Below are 16,093 nucleotides of genomic sequence, written 5' to 3' on the forward strand. Positions count from 1 at the left end.
AGGCCCCTCCGACCGGGTTTAAATGACTTTTTTCATGCCCTAATTACACATTTCTCTGATACGAATACAGTATCTAACATTTTCCCATTTATTCTCATGAAACAAAATCGGAAAATGTCAGATATTATTTGTATTCAAAACGTCAAAATGTCAGTTGCAGGCATTCGATCACTTAAGGGATCACTTTTGTTACGCGAGAGAAGTGCTTTCAATGATTGAACAACATACAGTTCGGAAAATTTTTTCCGTGATGTAAATTGCTTCCAGATTTCGTAGCTGCTGTATATTGTGGGAGTATGCAAGTATAACAATATGCCAAATTTATGTGTAGTAAATTTTTATTCACTAAAATACATACAAAGAAGTAACTCTCTATTAACTTTTTATTAAACATGTTCATACAATTGAAGTACGTACAACATTGATATAGTTAATAAGATGTTAATACAGTTGCTAAAGACTGTTGACCATTTTTGTAAGGGCTGACACGCACCCGCGGCACAAATGGCAGATCCAGCGAAATATTTTGCAAATTTGATTGCAGCAACATATGCAGTGCTGCTTGGAATGCACATAATCTGGAATCTGTAGGCTCGCAGCAACACAATGTGCAGCGATTGTTTTAGATTCAGTTGTTACAAGTCGACAGAGAGGTAGAAATTTAGCTAAGCGAATAGACACGGTCGCAGTTTCTTCCGTTCAAAAAGGCGGGTCTGCCATCGGCTCGCCAGCTTGTGAAAAAAATTGAACGTGTTCAAAGACTTCTGCGCTTGAATTTCTTCGCCTGTACCAAAACTTAAGCCGTGCTGTACAAGGCAGACCTCGATATCGGTGAATTCAACGCGAGACAGTGGTTCTGTACTTCGCACATCACGACGGAGTTTCTGCAGTCGCAAATGAGCCGATACTTTGACAAAGTCGAACCTTTTTATCGGGTCCACCCTTTGTCTTTTTTCCACCCAGTTCACGGGTGTATCCACTCAGTCACATGCTTTTGCAAATTGGGCTGAAAGCATCAACGACGAGACGCGAAAGACACCCGCATTTCATGAATGGATCACGAAGAGGTGAATACTGCCGCTGCTTGCTGAGTCCACGGACGTGACCACGGACATGGCGAATACCGCGCCGGCCGCTGGCCTCCTTACGGATGACGTCAAATGAATACCTGCTTCAGACTACATATAGTCAAGGCTTAATTTATTTTGTAGGTCGTGCTTCGGTCAGCTTTTAGAGGTACACATTTTGATACACGAATTTCGGATAGTAAGGATGTTTTCCAAGGTTGGGGGAAATTTCGGTAGCATTGTTTATGCTCTGCTTCTTGACGTCGTTTTCTTTCTAATTTGATTTAACTGCGTACATGCATAAATAAATGTAGTTTTCTGCGCGATTTCGTTAAGACCACTGCTCTTTCTTTGCACCCAACAAAACAGTTATGAACACAGTGTATTCGCCGCTGAAAAAGACCACAAATAACGCTAGCTTCGTTACTGAGTCAATTATAGTTTATTCAGGTTTGCGTTGAAAATAAAGATGAACTAGCAATCCTGGATGAAGGAACTTGGATATACCGACAGCTCTAGGGTAAGTGAAACAACCAAGTCGATAAAAAGAGCACATGTGTTCCACTGTCCACATGTTTTCACGGGAATGCATACGCTGGAGTGTCCGCTTTGTGTCTGGTCAGTCGTCTCCTTCGTTTTCCCTTACCCACAGCCGCGTGATAAAAGAAATGATTTTCGATAGGCAGTCATCATCCAATTCCTTCGTGTCTATGATAACGGCGTCCTGCGCTCTTTCTAGCAACACCTTCTCATCGCTCATCACATACACGTTTGGAACACTGACTTCGCATTTCACTTTGATGTCTTCGTTCCGATCGAAAAGGTCGTCTGTAACTACAAAGCTAAGTTTGCGGGACACCGTTTCGAAGCCGTCGGCGTGCATCACGGTTGTGAGGTCACTTTGATGCTTGGGGTCCGTCACCAAGGCTCCGTTGATAAACCACCGAAGCACTGGCGCCGGTTTGGATTTTCCCGACGTGCAGTTGAGACTGGCCGTTTCTGTAGCCCTGTATCTCCTTCTGGCACCTTCAATGCGCGGTCCATGTCTCGGAAGAGCTGCAGTAAAAATATAAAGTACGCTTTTAACCAGAGTCCAGACTGACAAGCTCTCTTGGCAACAATTAAATGGTCATTCTGTGTTTAGCTGAGGATGAAATTCGTAGCGATACACTCACTCTAAATATATCGTTTATGGTTTTCGTGCCCGCCTTCTCGCATAGTCGCGTCATGTTGTGTGACGAAATAGAACAACATGCACGGTACCCGAAATGACTAACAAAGAATACGGCGCGACGGACGAGGACAAATGAGGCTCACAAACGTCAGGACTAGCGTCTTCTTTGTCCCCGTTCGCCGCGCAGTATTCTTTGCGAATCGCGTACCATCTAGCCAAACAAGAGCCCGAAACGAATGTAAGTGCTCGTTTCGCTGCTAAGGAGACACCTGGCTACGATACGCATTAAACGCTGGAGGCCCAGAACGGATCAGCCTTATTGTTACAGTGATTGGCTATGAATCTGCGGTACAAGCACGCGTGCCTTCAACATAATCACATGATTGGGTCACATGATCATACAGGGAGTCGTCTCGTGAGAGCCCACTTTTTTCCACCATCCTTCAACCAGAGAGTTCTTGCAGTGTTTACGCCGATACAGTTATTCGCCTGCTGCTGCAGGAAAAACTGACGTCACCACTCAGAAATCGGCCATTTTAGCTTGCTTACCAATTAGAATGCGCCGTATATGCTCACGTGACCACGGCCTACGGCCTGTGCACCTCGGGGGAGGTCGGTGGAGCTTAAACATAAAACGCGTACTTATAATTTCGACTACCTAACTCTACATTCGTGCGACGTACCTAATTAATACAGTTCCCGGTAGTTAAAATGAATGACTCGAATTAAGGACATCTAGATACCAAACTCTTTAATGTGTTTGCGCCTCGTGGGACTGGGTGAAAATTTATGGAACTCATTGGGACCCATGTATTTTTCTCGACAATAATGGTCGACGCCGGGAGGCTAGTCATCCCGCTCGCACCATTTGACCAATTAATTCAGCTACAGATACCATTCAGCCTCCCCCGCTGTGATGCTACAATGTTGTGTCACCTGCGGCTAAGAGCGGCGTTTACAAACGCCTATTTCCAGCTCATCGGAATGGCAGACTCTCCAACGCGTGAGCAGTGCGGGTGTGATGAAACGATTGCGCACATACTTTGTGACTGCCCCCAGGTTGAGCGTGAGTGTGCCTTCCTGGCTGCTACACTTCGCCGCTTGGACTCTCGCCCTCTTATAGAAACTAAGATTCTGGGCCCTTGGACGACACCTTCACCAGAAAGGAAATCAGTAGAGGCTCTCCTCAATTTTTTAAAGGACTCGGGGAGACTAAGTTACGCTATCTACCCGATGTTACTATATATCTCTGAGTATGTGACAGACTTATTTCCTTGGCGCTCTTTCTTTCCTTTCTCTCTTCCTTTGTTCCCCTCCCCGCGTGTAGGGTAGCCTACTGGGCATCACCTTGTTAACTTCTATGCTTTTCTATTCTGCTATTTATCTTTCTTCTCAGGTTAATATTAACAGCGATGATAAAATTTTGACCGTTCTAACAGGTACTTTCTTAGTGATAGCCTATTTTTGTTGTAGTTTTGTTCACAAATTGGGCCTAGGTGGCTAGTCGATGAGCCTTACTACCTGCCGTGCTGCATCACTGCATGGTCATGAAGAGAACTCTATCTAGAGCTTGGTTTACACTCAAAAGTGCATACAGCAGGCGGTCGGCCTACTGGGTACAGATATGCACAAATGGTCCGTGGTATGTGAACAGTCAGATGCAGCATCACAATGCGAGACGCCTTGCCGTGTCTCATGGACTAGGTACCTCAAGCTGCGCCTCTTTATTTTGGAGATGATGATGATTAGCACTCGGGGCATCGACGATTTTGTCTAATTTTCTGTGCCTGGTCCACAACTACGCACTGAAATAGATCCTAATTGTATCAGTAATGTTTTTCGCCTTATGGTCTTCGCATTATGGGCTCGCCTGCCACCGGTAGTTGTACTTTTTGTAAGCCGTCATTGCACCCGCCGCCGTTTCGGTGGCGAACGACGGCTTTTATGACGCGCCTTTCTCTCTCCATTTTCTATTTTCTTTCTTTCTCACTTTAAAATCTCCTCTGTCCGCACGAGACAGCGGATGTGGCTCAGCTACAGAGCCAGTAGCAGGCCCGTGAATTTTCTTTTCCTTCTTCCTACAGTCGCAGCAACAATAGCATCGCACAGCACAAGTGATGCAACGGCTATTGAAAATGCATTTTACAAATACTACTGCGGGCTCTTTGCCCATCAGCCTGTAAACGATGATCTGTTTAAGGCAGAATTCTTACCTTTAATGCCGAAGGTGGATAATGATCGAGATGAGAGAAAGTTTGGAACAACAATTTTTAGTTGCCGAAGTTTCGAAACCATAGAGGACCTTAACCCTGGTAAATCACCAGGACCGGACGTATTAACTGCTGCGTTTTATAAAAGCCTAAAAAAACGAAGTAGCGTCCGTTTTAACCAATGTATTTAACGAAGCTTATGATGTGAAAATCCTTTCACCTTCATTTTTGTCCTGCCACACAGTGCTAATACCTAAAACAGATGATCTGATGAAGCTGAAACAAGTTGAATCATATCGGCTGATTTGTCTAACGAATGCGGATTTGTGGATTATAAATTTTTAATGAAAGTATGGGCGAGAAGGCTTCAAAGTGTGATGAGAGATATTGTGGGTAGCCATCAGAATTGTGGTATCAAAGGACGCAGTATTGTTGCTAACATACAGAAGGCGCACAGTGTTCTAGAGGTATGTGATGGTATACTGGGGCACTCGTTTCAATCCTGCAAGTAGACTTGGAAAAAGCGTTTAACCGTGTTCCTCACAATATTATTTTTCTGCTAGAGCTTGTCGATGTTGAGAAGATAATTCACAATGGAGTGAAAATAGCTTACAGTGGTTGCATAACATGCCTTATCTTGAACAAAAAAGTTGGGAACAGAATTTGGGTCGAACGGTCTGTGCGCCAAGGGTTTCCTCTTTCACCGTTGTTGTTCTGCATCTATATTAGACCGTCTTGCTTAAGTATTACAGTATTATAAGTATTACTTATTATAACAATTGTATTACAGGGTTTCGACTGCATAAAGAAGAGGTTCGTGTGTTGGCATACGCTGATGACGTTGCTTTTTTCTGCTCTAATTACCAAATCATTTTGGAAGTGGTTAGGTGCAAGTGGAAGTGCAGTCAGTTGGGGAAAGTGTTAGGGACTTTCGCATGGTGAATGGCATCGGACCCTGGCTATCTTCGTCAATGTAACGTGAACAACTCCACGTAAGTACTTAGGTGTCCCTCTTGAATTTTACGCTGACAGTGAGCCCTATTGCGAGTAAGGCTGCAGATTTAAGTGAAAAAACAACAGGATTTGGTGGAATGAACCTTTCGATGTGTGGACATGCCACAGTTTGCAATATTTTCTTGGTCAGCAAGCTTCGTTACGTGATGCAAGGGCTACACTGTTTCCGTCTAAATGTGCAAAAGTTGCATAGGGTGTTTGCAGTGTTTGTGTGGGGTTCCTCTTGGAAAACAACCAGTCGAACCAACCTATATCAGAGGGTACGCGCTGGAGGCCTTAGTTTATGTCATTTATTTGTGCGACAGTTAGTTAACCGTTTTATTTTCTTTAGGGATACTAAGGACCCCTTTTTACGAGCTGTTATTCAGTTGAGACTGGGCAGAGTTTTGCCTGAATTTATCGTTACATCCCACTGTATTCAAGGAACTATTCGGGGTATTTGAAAGAAATTAATCGGATTATCTCAGTCATGTGACACAGAAGAAACTTAGCAGAGATATATGTGACTTACTGTTCCCTCCACCATTGTATAGGACCATGTATACAGTGCAGGCCCTGGTCAAGATGTTGTTGAAAGAGCTAAAAAAATGGGCATTACTCCTGCAGCCAAACCTTTCTTTTTTCGACTACATAGCGGGAATTCGCCGGTTAAAGCGTGGTTGCAAGAGAAAGGAATTTTTGTTCCATGGGCAGTCGGCTGTTTATTACGTAAAAAGGATGAAACCATAGAGAATGTTTTCTTGGACTGCTGGGATGCAGTTTTCTTCTGGGATGTCCTCAAAGAACTCTTGAAAAGGATTTTCCGCTTGACCCTCACGTAATAAGGTATCTCCCGATTGAAAACGAGGACGGTACTCCATATGATCTAGCAATGGCGTTAGGCCTGCACAGTATATGGAGAAGCAGGTGGCAATACGTCATGCAGATCTTGACGCACGGCCAGTTAGAGAACACTTTAACGAAAGTGTTGCAAGATATTGTGAACTTATACAACTTGTGAATCCAGCCCCTGATTGGCTCCCGCACATTGAAATTTGGAAATCTTTAAAATAATTTTAACCCTGGTACGTCATTCAAGTACGGCTGATGGTTCCTGTGTAAATATTGTATATTTTGAGTACAGTAAGAAAAAAAGTGGCGCAGTAGGTTAAGGCGCTCGGTCGGAGATTCGAGGGATAGAGGTTCGATTGCCGGTGGAGACAGGTTTTTTTTTTTTTTTTTGATGACGTCATCAGGGTGATTGACAAGTGGAATACCGCGGTATTACGCGGAATCTCGCGATAAGTGGGACACTTCTCGCGGACGCAGGGACAGACACGCTGGTGAGTATGAGCCATAAGAGGCCTTAAAAGAGAAGTAAGATATTCGGCCTTACGGGCTTCGTCACGGAAGCTTCACATGTTACCTTGATTCTCTAGCAATCCGATGCGTTATTGGGTTGCATGTGACTGTGAAGAGGGATGGCTGCGATGGACTCACCTATGACGTTTATCTGCTTGACGCCAATGACTGTCTGGAATGATGGTTCCTGCGCCGATATCTCGCAATTGTAGAGACCGGAACTTTGAAGAGTCAAGTTGTGCAGGTAGACTGTCGCCCCGACTGACTCCGACATCTGTGACGCGTGGTAGAGATAGCAAAGAGCAAAAGAAAGCGTACATTGTTAGCGGTATTCATTGCGCCCTATTTGCAGCCTTAAATCAAATCGTTCTTTTATCCCTCCTTAACATAGGCACGTGAGTCGAAAGTAATGTTGAATCAGTTTGCGCGATACCTCTCCTTTAAAATGGGTCATGATTTGATGGGGCATTGATCCCTTTACTGCTCTTGGTGAAAACTGATTCTTTGGTATTTCTGGGGGTGCTGACACGCGTTCGGAAGCAAGCGAATCTTTTATAACTGAGAAAATATGCCTATAAAATGTTTCCGCCACTCGATTAAAGCTATTGACTCCACATCGAAAAGGACGAAATGGCACCGTTCTAATGTGAAGGGCGGGACGGTGCAGCGGGACCTCTGTTATCCGCGGCGCATTCGCTGCCGACGCACGCAGTTCACTTGCCGGTGATGGAGACAGAATTTCCGTCTTTGATAACAGTGGTCTCTTTGTTGTAAGAATGCGCGTGAAGAAAAGCGTGAAGAGAAGCTCGGTATACACACCAAGACCAGGTATTAGTTCGACGGGATAAGGCGTTAAGGCGCCGCCACTGAGAATTTAACAAGGATATACCTTGAGAAGGGTGCTGCATGACCTTCTCTCCCAGCCTCGAACGCCGCGACAGCGAATGGGCGATAACGGGTCAGCAAATGAATCTACGCGCACGGTCTTGGAAAAAGGCGAGGGACACCTCGTGACTCGAATCAGATCTTCGCAATTTCATTTGCTGACACTTCATCGCGGCGCCCATCCGCAGTCGTGGCATAGGTTCTGGGGTGCGCCAACCTTGTCAATATCTCAGTGGTGACGGTTAAGGCTATGGCGGCTGCCCACCGCGTGGTGATAAGGATCACCAAGAGCGGTCGTGACGTTTTGTGGAGATCAACTTTGCGGGGTCCAGAATTTAAAAAAAATCACAAACGTTCAGTGAGATTCATGCAGCACATACTCGTGAGCGCTGATTTTCTACAGCATATGCTACATCGTCGATGTAAATAAATGAGTCAGAGAATGAAATTAATGTGTATTTAACTTATTTGACTTCTGCTTGGTTATGGAACGCGTTATCTATGCAAGTGCTTCGCAGAGTTAAGACAGATTTTTTTTTTGTATTTGAAATACTTTTGTGCCACTTATGCTTCGCCTGTAAATGTGTGCTTTGACAGCATTAAGGATTCCCGTCTACGACCTTCCTTGCGGATCCTGATTCGTATAGATGCTGCTAGCCTAATAGCTACTTCTTTATAATTACTGGAATAAAGTCGCATGGTGTCACATTATGTGAAAGACCACTTGACAAAAATGTCGAGCCCATTAGTAGTGTGTTGGACTTAAGGTGCAATGGTCCCGGCGGGTTCAAGTTCCATCCAGCCCTCTCGTCTCAAAGGAGAAACTCGAGTCGGCAGATCCTGCCAAATCGTCCGTGTCATGCTTTCTCGTGATGTCATACAACCCGTCGACCAGGAAGTGCCCGGCAGGGGAACGATCGTGATTCTTCAAAGCTGCGAGGCTTCAAACGGTCGATGCTGCCGACGGCGCCGGAAAATATTTTTGCCGAAATGGAAGCACTAACGCTCACTTGTTCCCGCTCCTTCCTTGATCCATCTGCAACCGCTTTCTTGGACTACTGACGGATCACGAAAAAATCATCCGATGTCAACTGTGTCTTCTTGGGGCGATAAGCTTTGTGCCTCTAGACGTGAAGGTTCAGTGGATCGTCTAACGAAAGCGGTAGATACTCTTGGTGTGGTCCGGACGCCATCCGTGTAAGAACATGCATCCGTCCAGCAGACAAGGTGATGCGAAGGTGATGCCAACTGTGCCTCCTTGTAGCAAGCGGTTACTGTCGAGGAGGCACGGTGCTTTGACGGAAGCTGTCTTGTTTTGACTGGTATTTATTTCCTATACCGGGTAACTGCACGTGACAGCTTGTCACGTGACAGAGGGTACCAATATATTTTTCTCGAAATCAATTTAGAATCAGCGGCACCTTTTTCTTTTCTTTTCCCTCTGGGAAGGAAAAGGCTGCCTCTAACGGTTTAAAGAAATCAGTAAGCGAAACTGCTCAGGCAAAACTGGCAGGATACAAAGGCAGTACGAGTACAACAGGAATAGATGAGGATTAAGGAAAGGTGATTGAAGTCAAGCCGCGTTTGTTGCAGAATATGAACTTCCTATAGTCACTGCCCCTCTGTAGCGACAGCACGTTTATCACGACGGCAAGGCTTGAACTTTGGGCAATCAACGCTGGCGTCTATCGCTTTGAAGCATTTGTGCACTTAGTCTCCTCGCCTGCTTTCCTTACGCATGAAGACAAAGGGAGGTTTGCTAGGATTTTTGACACAGGGATTATGCCTTGACCCACTGCGTGTCGGTGCATCGGCAAGAAAAGCTCGTTGTAGCTGTTCATTGTTGTGCATTATGTCGCCATTTCTAGCGGGGTTTTTGCAAACCGTCTATACAGGGCAACGTTACTAGATATGACAGTTGGAAAACTGCTGGCGCGCCGCGCTGCGAAGTGGGACCAAACCGTCGGCCGATCCGGCTGCGGTCGCTTTGCGATCAACTCAGGCCAGGTCGGCGACCGTTTTGGCCCACTTCGCACCGCAAAGTTTTCCAACTGTATCTAAGAACGTTGATACAGGGTTTGTTTACACTGGCCTCCTAGCGGTTGAATAAACTAGAGTTCAACAAGGCTGAATGGAAGGAAGGAACAGCTCAAACGGACGGGACGTGTAGGAAGGCGAAACAGACACATGAGCTTCTCGCCTTCCTACACGTCCCGTCCGTTTGAGCTGTTCCTTCCTTCCTTTCATTCAACATGAACCAACCAGCCCGACAAAGCCCTCTTCTTACAACAAGGCGCGTGTACGGAAATTAAAAGCGCCATGTGTAGGAAGTAGCGGTTGGTTTCTCCAAGTGCACACTCTATAGCCTCTTACTCGCTCTAAGTCATTCGAAGTGGATATTCAGCATTTGATGGTTGCCAGACTGCCAGACTGGCGCCTCAGACAAGTTGGGTAGCCATGTGTGCCTAAAAGTTTTCGCTTGATGAGGGCTGAATTTCACAACAGGGAGGCAAGGGCCGCCCATAGAGCAAGCAGTCCAGGGTCGTAGCATCATGAGAGATGGCTGCGACGTCGTGTCGTTTGGAGGACGGTGCAGCTGTTCGCGGTAGCAGCTTTGGCGTTGTAGCTGTCAAGAAGAGCGTCATTAATAACCGTCTAGCGAGGTGGTGGGAAGGAGGGGGGGGGCTGGATCAAAAAGGAGGTCGAGTCTTCAACGACCAGCATTTCTTAATGAAAGCGCGCTGCTCACACTGAAGGTTTACAATTTTTTCCTATGTTACCTTGCTCCAACGTAATAGCGCATAAATGCTAGCTCTGGACATGCGATAAGACGTGCTGTTAAAAGCAGCGCATCAGCACTTGTAGTACTCGGCACCACATCTGGAGCCTGCCTGAACAAAGTTTCCAGTTTCCATAGGCAATGACCGCGGATGCCTTTTAATCGGTACTCACGTTCACGCTGATTCCCGGCACGGGGAAGGTCGTGGCGCCTATGGCGGGCCGGTAGCGGTAGAATTCTTGTCCGTCCTTGAACCACTTGGCAGCGTACAAAGAGTCCGCCTCGAGGTCGTACTGACAGTCCAGCTTGGCTGTGCCGCCGTAAAGTACGGTAGGGGGCGCCTTCACCTTGAGCAGCCGCAGCCCGTGCGAAGGGCAGAATACCAGACCTGCATGAGGACAGTTACCAACACACATCGTCGAACTGGCGGTTTCGGTAGTTGGAAAAAGTAGTGGGCAACAGCGGTGGTCTGGTGGTAGAGCACTCTCCATCCCCCCCCCCCCCCCCTCCTCCGCAAAAAAGAAAAAAAGAATCTGCAGCGGTTTCCAGGAAACCCGGGCGATAGTTTTGGGCTTTGGCAAATGCTTCTTTCCTAGGAGGAGAACCTTCGTGGTCACCCTAGGATGACCGATGTGTTCCCGGCGGTACCGCATGCAGTTCGATCGAGAATGCGCGGTGCCTTCCTATATATATATATATATATATATATCCAAAGAGTGTGGGAGTAAGCTTGTACGTCTGAGCAACACATCTCTCGAGCTAATCAGTTGCTCATCGGTGGTCGCACTCAGCGCAAAGAAACAGGAAGGGAAGACGCAACACAAACGCCGAACCTTCAGCTACAGTTCTTTGCTCTGACCTTGCGGTAAATATACAGACAGCGTCACGAACTGCAAAAACAAACAGATATGTGGGAATTGGAAAATATTAATAAATTGGGAAAAGAAAGGAGCTTTGTGATTCTCTTTCATTTACCCCTCTTGAATTCTTGAATGTGTTGTCTCAGTGGTTAGGGCGCTAAATTACTGAGCAGGATTACTTGGGTTCAAACCCAATCGCGGCGGTCGCGTTGCAATGGAGGTGAGACGCAAGATGTGTGCAAGAGGTGTCCGTGCTGTGGAATGCCAGTAGACGCTAAATATCTCCAGGTGGTTGAAATTATTCAGGAGACCTCCACTACGGCACCTATTCCCCCCCCCCCCCCCCTTCCTTCTCCATCTCCCTCATGACATAGTTTAGTAGTGATGCAGTGGCTGTAAATTTGATTTCCTGAATAACTTGACGAAAGCCTGTTTCAGTTCTTATTATCGATTTAATTCTATATATTTACCAAAATGTCGAATATATAAATAAATAAATATTAGTTGACAGTTCAATGCATGGACCTCATCTTCCCTTCTTTTGTCCGCTGTGTGTTTTTAGTATAGATTATCTTATCCTCTTATTGGCTGATAAACTTATTACAATCTCTAGTAACATTCCAGTAAGCTTATGCTTGTGAGAAACAATGCAGTGCGAAACGTGGGATTTTGACTTCGAAATAAACTACTGAATCGTCAAAGAGAGATACATGTACCAACGCGCAAACGCGTGTAGTGGCGAAAAACGCGGGCGTCCTCGCTCGGAGAACGACATTCAAGCGAGTGAGTCCTCGTGCGTACATACCTCCGATAAAGGCGACCTGCAGCGCTTGGCGCAGGCTGGCCATGCGGACGAGACGCGAGCCTCCCAGCGACGTCATGGGGCCGTGTTCTTCGCGACGCTCTGGATTCGCCGAGACGTCTACGCCCTTTTTTTCAACCATACGCAGGGCGCCCCGGACGCATATAAGAGCGGTCGCGTTGCGAGATCTGAAGTGACGACACCAGACACACCCCCCCAACATCATCACGGCGACGAAACCTGATACGCCATTCGCCTATAGTGAAAAGCAACGACCGCTTATTGTGGAATTCCATTTCCTTTTTGGTGTGTGTGTGTGTGTGTGTGTGTGTGTGTGTGTGTGTGTGTGTGTGTGTGTGTGTGTGTGTGTGTGTGTGTGTGTGTGTGTGTGTGTGTGTGTGTGTGTGTGTGTGTGTGCGCGCGTGCATGCGTGCGTGCGTGTGTGTACAGATTATGGGCGTGTTGCAAGCCACACGACTGTAACGACTGTGGCTGCGTGAACAGTACACTTATCTTCCTATGTGAAGCAACCAGGGGACTTGTTAAGCGCGCTGTCGACCGCCAAACTAGCTGGAAGTTGCTTCTCGCAAGAGCGGAAGTTGACACTTCTTTTGCTGTGCCATCCCGGTTTCGAAACCTGCACAGACGTTAACTTACCATTGCGGAAGAGGTACGGGCTGTAATTACGAAGGGTGTCTGTTTTCTCTAGTTACGACGCCTTATTTCCTCGCTGTTTGGCTGCCCTTGCGTTTCAGAGCCGATTTTTTTTTTTTTTTTTGCTTTCTCTTTGTCCTTACTTGCCGAGGCAACAAGAGCGACAGATTGCAATAGACTATGGTAAGTAGTGTAGATCCAGTCACTACAGGAACCGAGACGTGTATGATAAATTTTTATTCAATACGAATTTACTCAGTATTTTTTTTGAACATCTCAAATTATTTAGATTGCCCACTCCAAAAGGAGCAGTTTCCGCGCTCTCGTTTATGGCCTTTGTGCTAATCATCGCTTTACTTGCAGTGCGAGTACTAGAAGACGCCGTTTCTTGGACATCGTCAAGAGGTCCGAGCAGCTAGATACTAATAATATGCTACGTATAACTAAAACCTGTATATTAATCAGTAACTGTTCTAGCTTTCTTGTTCCATAGTCACGATGGAATGTCCTTGTCACTATGCAGGCGGTAAGCAAGCAAACTACACAAGCATTTCGTAGAGGCGTTTGCATTATTTAAACTACGATATAATTGACTGTACTCAGGAGAAGCGAGAGGTACACGCGGAAGGAAATAGCTCAAACTGCGGTACAATTGCGAAATATATGTGTTACATGAGACCACGATGTAATACATTGTCGGTGCGGCGTCGGCTCGTCTGGCATATAAGCGCTCGAGTGAACTTGAGCACTCCTCGCAGCGGTGTAGTGGTACTATGTCGAGGATTATGTAATAGAAGTGCAGTATCATATGAGAATCAAGAGGCATCTGCTGCTTGGTTGCGTTAGAGGAAGCGAAACTATAACGAAACTGCTCTCGCTGGTGTTCATGGTACTTGGATACGGCTGTCTGCGGCGCTGACTGCTCTTATAAAAATGTCATTTACAGCAAGGCCGGGATCATATTCAGAGCGCGTTCTTCTTTCCGGCTGCCCTTTTTATTTAAGAGCTCAGTGCACTCAATTTGGCTACACTAAACGGCGCTTACATCTGGATCTTGTCTCTGCGCCGCAACAGCCTGGTGCTACGCGCGAAGCCTGCGACAACACTCTGTCTCTGCTCGAGTTGGGGCGCCCTTGAATCCCCGGTTCTCAGCCATTTGCAGCCGGCTGGCATGCGGCTTTCACGTGCCGTACACGCGCTTATGTGACCCCAGAGCACGGCGCAAGCGTACAATGTTCGCGCCAAAATCTGCTTCTATAAACCGGTTGACACGTGTGGCATGCCTTTCAGTACTGAATATTGAGACGCTCGTGCACGTGACCGGAGAAGTATGCTGTCGTCGACTTGCAATGTCTCGCGGATTAGCGAGTTTTGGCAACGCCGGCGCTTCGGAGCGATCGTGTTTCCGAGCTTGTTGGTTGGCCTTCCGGCGTGCCTGTCGTTGGGCGGAGGGGCCCGGGAGAACGACCGACGCTTCGCGCTAAATCTTGCGTGACGAAACCGGCGAGAAACGAAGTTGACAGCTCTCCTCGGTGCCGAAAGCGCGGAGGATGCGACATTGGCTTGACTGGCTCTCGTTTTGGCGGCACAGCAGCTTTTCCCAGGGGTGTCGTTTACGGAACCGTCGCCGTGTTAATTTGACTCGACGAAGGCGCTTGCCACACGTGGACTATGCTCTCGGCTGAAGATGCCGTAGTCCTCGTTTTGAGATGAGAAAACACTCGCTAGAAATCGCGTGCATACTGGCTGCTTTATTCCGTTGATATGTCCTAATAAGCTGTAATGTTCATGTCATAGGTTAACCCAAAAGGAAGGCCCGCCATGCAGAGTCGAGTTTGCATGGTAATCTTTCAGGACGTAACGAGGGATGCGGGCAGATCAATGCTTAGTAACGATCGATATTCCCAACGTGATGATGAAGAACGCAGCATGGGCGCGCGCGCGCGCGCGCGCGCGCGCGCGCACGCACACACACACACACACACACACACACACACACACACACACACACACACACACACACACACACACACACACACACACACACACACACACACACACACACACACACACACACACACACACACACACACACACACACACACACACACACACACACACACACACACACACACACACACACACACACACACACACACACACACACACACACACACACACACACACACACACACACACACACACACACACACACACACACACACACACACACACACACACACACACACACACACACACACACACACACACACACACACACACACACACACACACACACACACACACACACACACACACACACACACACACACACACACACACACACACACACACACACACACACACACACACACACACACACACACACACACACACACACACACACACACACACACACACACACACACACACACACACACACACACACACACACACACACACACACACACACACACACACACACACACACACACACACACACACACACACACACACACACACACACACACACACACACACACACACACACACACACACACACACACACACACACACACACACACACACACACACACACACACACACACACACACACACACACACACACACACACACACACACACACACACACACACACACACACACACACACACATTATTTAGATGGGAATGGTTATTATTATTGTTCCCAACTTGATATCAGAGGAATACGAGCGTTTCGTCTCTTTTAGCGGTGGTTTTAGATGTTCCTTATAATAAAAATGTCATAGGGCTTTTAGCGGTATGACGCGATAACGTTAACCGCTAACTTCTGCGGCTTCCCTTTGCGATTTTTCGTTCGCTTAATTACGCATTCCTTAACAATTGTGCCTCTGATATCTCACGCATTTTTATCAGCACACAGTCCTAAGCTGCAGGTTAACCGGCTGCCAGTCGTAATTAACCATCCGACAAATATATAAAGTCCGGCTTTAACCAAGCTGTATGCACGAGCCGCCTAGAAGTAGCGTGCCTGCCTCGGCATCCAAATAGAGCCCTGGGAAGTTTGTTCCTATCCCATAACCCGAGTTGGCAGCTCCTCCAAACTTTATTATATCTCTTTAAGTCATACAACCCATCGACGAATAATTGGTCGGCCATGACACATATGCCGACTATCACTTGCCGGAGCCGTGCCCGAGATCTTTCACTCACAACGCCGGCAACGCCGAGGCCTACAACGTCAACAGCGGATTTGCTACAGAACGAGATTTTTAACGCTAAACACTGGCCCAGTATCGGTAGTT

The 16,093-nt window shown here is 46.9% G+C and overlaps 1 protein-coding gene across 1 annotated transcript; it reads right to left on the minus strand.

Moving 5' to 3' along the window:
• Positions 1 to 355: 355 nt before the first annotated feature.
• Positions 356 to 12,395, minus strand: LOC146190869 (cell adhesion molecule 3-like). Its single transcript, XM_084601258.1, has 4 exons — positions 12,136 to 12,395; positions 10,644 to 10,858; positions 6,945 to 7,080; positions 356 to 2,123 (listed from the first exon to the last, which is right to left on the minus strand). The coding sequence occupies exons 1-4, from the start codon at positions 12,356 to 12,358 to the stop codon at positions 1,687 to 1,689; spliced, it is 1,011 nt and encodes a 336-aa protein (XP_084457384.1). The 5' UTR covers positions 12,359 to 12,395; the 3' UTR covers positions 356 to 1,686.
• Positions 12,396 to 16,093: the final 3,698 nt, after the last annotated feature.

This window comes from Amblyomma maculatum, chromosome 4 (assembly GCF_055883805.1).
Source record: "Amblyomma maculatum isolate TAMU_Amacu chromosome 4, ASM5588380v1, whole genome shotgun sequence".
NCBI lineage: Eukaryota > Metazoa > Arthropoda > Arachnida > Ixodida > Ixodidae > Amblyomma > Amblyomma maculatum.